The 3,761-nt window shown below is 36.1% G+C and overlaps 1 protein-coding gene across 1 annotated transcript; it reads left to right on the forward strand.

The window, feature by feature from the left end:
* Positions 1-764: 764 nt before the first annotated feature.
* Positions 765-3,536, forward strand: LOC111615929. The gene is made up of 5 exons (XM_023357367.1): positions 765-1,257; positions 2,193-2,363; positions 2,436-2,552; positions 3,309-3,390; positions 3,492-3,536. Exons 1-5 carry the CDS (start codon positions 1,162-1,164, stop codon positions 3,527-3,529), a joined length of 504 nt encoding a protein of 167 aa, XP_023213135.1. The 5' UTR covers positions 765-1,161; the 3' UTR covers positions 3,530-3,536.
* Positions 3,537-3,761: the final 225 nt, after the last annotated feature.

A 3,761-nucleotide genomic window follows, 5' to 3' on the forward strand; every position in this document is an offset into this window, starting at 1 on the left:
CAGTGCCAAGCTAAAATTTATAAAAGTAGAGATTACTTATGAAAAATTTCTTACATTAAAAAAAAAAAAAGCATTAGTAACTCTTGACAATTTTAATTATTAAAAAATATTTTTAATTTTTTNCCAGGCCGACAATAGGGCTGCCGGGTGGTGAGGGACGGGGCCCGATATATCCGAACGGATCACCCCCGAAAAATACCTGGGGATTTTACGACCCGTTCGGATCGAACTCGGGCCCCTTAGAGCGGTAGGCTGCCATCTTGACCGCTCGGCCATCCGGCCGCTGTACAGTCCCATTGTGGGCCCGGTCAAACTCACGGTTGATACGATTAAAAAGGCCCTCTTAGTGCACACAGGACAAACATAAACCAAAAATCTGCCCATGAAAAATTCCTAGTTGTTTGCATGGATACGATTCCGAATCCTTCAGAGCGATAGGATGCTGGCTTAGGGCGGTTGAGATGGTAGTTTACCGCTCTGAGAACCCAGAATCGATCCCGACGAGCCGCTTTGGAGACCCGAAATTGAATCCGGACGGATTTCTAGAGTGGTCCGTTCGGAATCATCCTGAGCCGGGAGGTGAAGGACGGGCTTGGATATGGAGGGCCCCGTCCTTCATTATCCAGCCGCTCCATTGTGAGTCTGGCCAAACCACAGTGGGCTTGCTGAAAAGGCAGAAAAAGTTATGAAAAATCAGCTGCCGTTACAATTATTACAAGACAAAACTGTCAAACGAATATAAAAAGAATAAAACCGATGCCAATTATGGTGTCCTTTGTAATTTAAATTGTATTGCTCAAGAATTATTAGATAGTTCGTGGTTACTTCAACAATCACTATCCCAAATCAGTAGATAGGTTAGCAATATCCAATAACATAATTAGAATTAACGGAACATCTTTTGCAATTTCCAATTTTTTTTTATTTTATTCTTCGTAAGATCTACTGGTTTACTATCAGCCTTAAATTACAATTATTACGCGTCTTCTAATTATTAATTAATAATTAAATTCATTTACCTGTATTAATTATTGAATTAAGTTTGAAACTCTTTTAATAAATAAAACCCAAGAGTTTCTTTACACTGATTACCACATGATATTATTTTCAAGAATATCTGAATTCTGAAAACCATTTAAATATTTTCAAGTTTGGAGAGAAATGGAATTATTGAACGAGGAACAAATTAGAAAACTTGAAGAAATCAAAAACTCGTATAATGAAGAATTGAAACAACTTAAAATGGAACTAAATAAGGTAATTAATAGGTTTGTTTGGTTAATGTATGGGAGATCAACCATGGTGTTCAGTAGTTCAATTCAATTTCAAGCATTATTTGAGGGCAATCACGAAGCCAACATGAGCTCCATGCAGTGGCTTAAGAGTTTGGGATAAAAAAAATTCAAAGTAATAATTTCTCGGTAGTGATCTATCGGAAGTATATTGGGCCTCATTCCTCACCACCCTGCTGCCCCATTGTCGGCCTGAACGAACTCATAATGGGCTTGCTAAAATGTTTGCTTGTTTAGTTATGGCAACGCAACACTTGGGCAATCTGCCTAGGGGGATGCCTTCCGGGAGGTCTTTTTAAGAGAAACTGGCCCGTATTTAGACATTACAGACGTGCAGAATACCCGGAAAACTCTACGTGTCCAGCCTGTTCGAGCGAGGCGCGAACCCACGACCGAATTCCCAGTGTTCAGGGAACGAAGACCGCTTGACCACTGGTGGGCCAGGCTCGCTAAAAAAGGCCGTCTTATCTACAAGATGAAAAGAGTTTTAAAAAAGCAGTGCCCTTTCCCTTTCGACATTTAAAAATCTGTAAAACTGCAATTATTGCAAAATTAAAATATAAAATACTGTAGAGTCATTTGCTACAAAAGTGGAACTATTAGTTTGAGGAGCATCTGCATATTGAGGAACCAGGAGCACCATATTTCTAAATAAGTTACTAGCTCCACGATTGTATTAATACGTCAGTATTTTGTTAAAGAGTTCATGGTTGATCTAAATTTTCTCATTTCGGCTAATGGATCACTCATCAAGCTATAGAACAACTCATTAACCAAAACTATTAATTATAAAAATCCAGATTAGATTCGAAGCCAGACTTTTACGCTTTAGAATGATATATCCGCCAAACATTTGCCTAGAAATTTTAAATAATTAATGTAAGTATAAATTAATTTCAGGTAACTGATGAATACGAAAAACATAAAGAAGAAATTAAGGATGCTAAAAGAAAAATATTTCAGAATAAAAACGAAACTTTTATGACGAAGGTAAAATATTCCAAGAAGATTGAAGAGCAGAGAGATGAAAAAAGTAAATTAAAAAAAGAAGAAAATCTCATTATCAATAAAGTAATTTCATTTTGTAATGCTCAAGAAAATATTACATTAAAAAAATAAGAAATTTTTAATGTTTGCTTTTAGTTGAAAACAAGGATTCCTCGTTTGGAATTTTGCACAAATAATATGAGCAGTCGTGCAATGTCACTTCGCTCGAAAATGAAAGAAATTAACGAGGAAAAAATTCAAGAGCAAAGCAAAGTAAAATCTATTTTTACAAATTGTTAAGCTTAACGAGCTTCTTGAGTGCAGTACGCGAAAAGAACACGTAATTAATAGATACAGCTACAATATTGCCGAATGACCGAGCGGTTAAGGTCTGGAGCCTATCGCTCTGGAGGACTTGGAATGTCCAGGTCCTCCAGATCCGGATATGTCGGGCCACATAATTTAGAACCAGGCCGAACCCATAAAGGGCTTGCTAAAAAAGACTCTTCGTGCCCGCGATAGGAAAGAGTTGAAAAACTTGGCCACGAAGAATTAAAATTTTATTTTGATTCGGATCGGAATTATCCCGATTTTTTCACAAGTAGATTGGATCGGGGCACCGTTTCCTGTCCTTTAAACCAAATTAGTCAATTCAATTGAGTTGCTGAGTGGATAAAACACTGTAAAATGATAGTTGGTCGCGGGTTCGCGCCTCACCAATGAGTTGATCGCGTGGAGTTTACAGAGTTTTCTTCACGTGACTAACATCTAAATAGGAGTCAGTTTTCCATATAAAGTCTTCCTGAGAGGCACTTCTTCATGGCAGATCGCCCATGCGTTGCATTACTTATTTCATCAATCCAATTTATTCTTCAAATTCTCTATGATTTAACTATTAAACCTTGTAGTTTAATTAGAATTAAAGTAATTTAAGTTTATTTATTTAAATTGTTTGAAAATAACCATAATGTAAGTTTTATTCTGTATAAAAAGAAAAAGTCATTAATTTTTTAATTAATTCATTTACAGATGCAATCTCTTAAAACCACATTGGATGAATATTTAACAGATTTAGATAAATTAATTAAAAATAAATTGACTTATAAACCGGGTGAGCTGAGATTAGAACTGATTAATTTATATCGAAAATATGTCATATTTAGAGAACAGGTATTCTATAATCCACAGAATTTTCTTTATCTATATTTATAGAATTTTACCATGGCTGGATTAACCATAGAGCAAAATAAGCACGTGCTTAGGGCATCAAAAAAAGGGCCACCACAGAAATTTTTCATTGTCTGACTTACCATTGACCATGTGGTACAAAACTGCAAATGGAACAGCTAAACCAAGGTGCAAAAAAAGGGGGGACCCACAATAAATGAAAAAAAAAACATTAAAGTATTTGCTAGAATCAGTAAAACCTGCGTAAATATGAACCGAATACTTTTCCGGTTTCGCAGGTTTCCGTTTTATTCA

Source organism: Centruroides sculpturatus, unplaced genomic scaffold (genome assembly GCF_000671375.1).
Source record: "Centruroides sculpturatus isolate CEXI.00-Female unplaced genomic scaffold, Cexi_2.0 scaffold2772, whole genome shotgun sequence".
NCBI lineage: Eukaryota > Metazoa > Arthropoda > Arachnida > Scorpiones > Buthidae > Centruroides > Centruroides sculpturatus.

What these genes read in the sequence shown, in the direction of transcription:
- LOC111615929 (XM_023357367.1), top strand. Translation starts at nt 1,162, where the DNA reads ATGGAATTATTGAACGAGGAACAAATTAGAAAACTTGAAGAAATCAAA. An exon ending in TTAAAATGGAACTAAATAAG is followed by an intron (nt 1,258 to 2,192) that starts GTAATTAATAGG and finishes AATTAATTTCAG; the next exon opens with GTAACTGATGAATACGAAAA. An exon ending in AAATTCAAGAGCAAAGCAAA is followed by an intron (nt 2,553 to 3,308) that starts GTAAAATCTATT and finishes ATTCATTTACAG; the next exon opens with ATGCAATCTCTTAAAACCAC.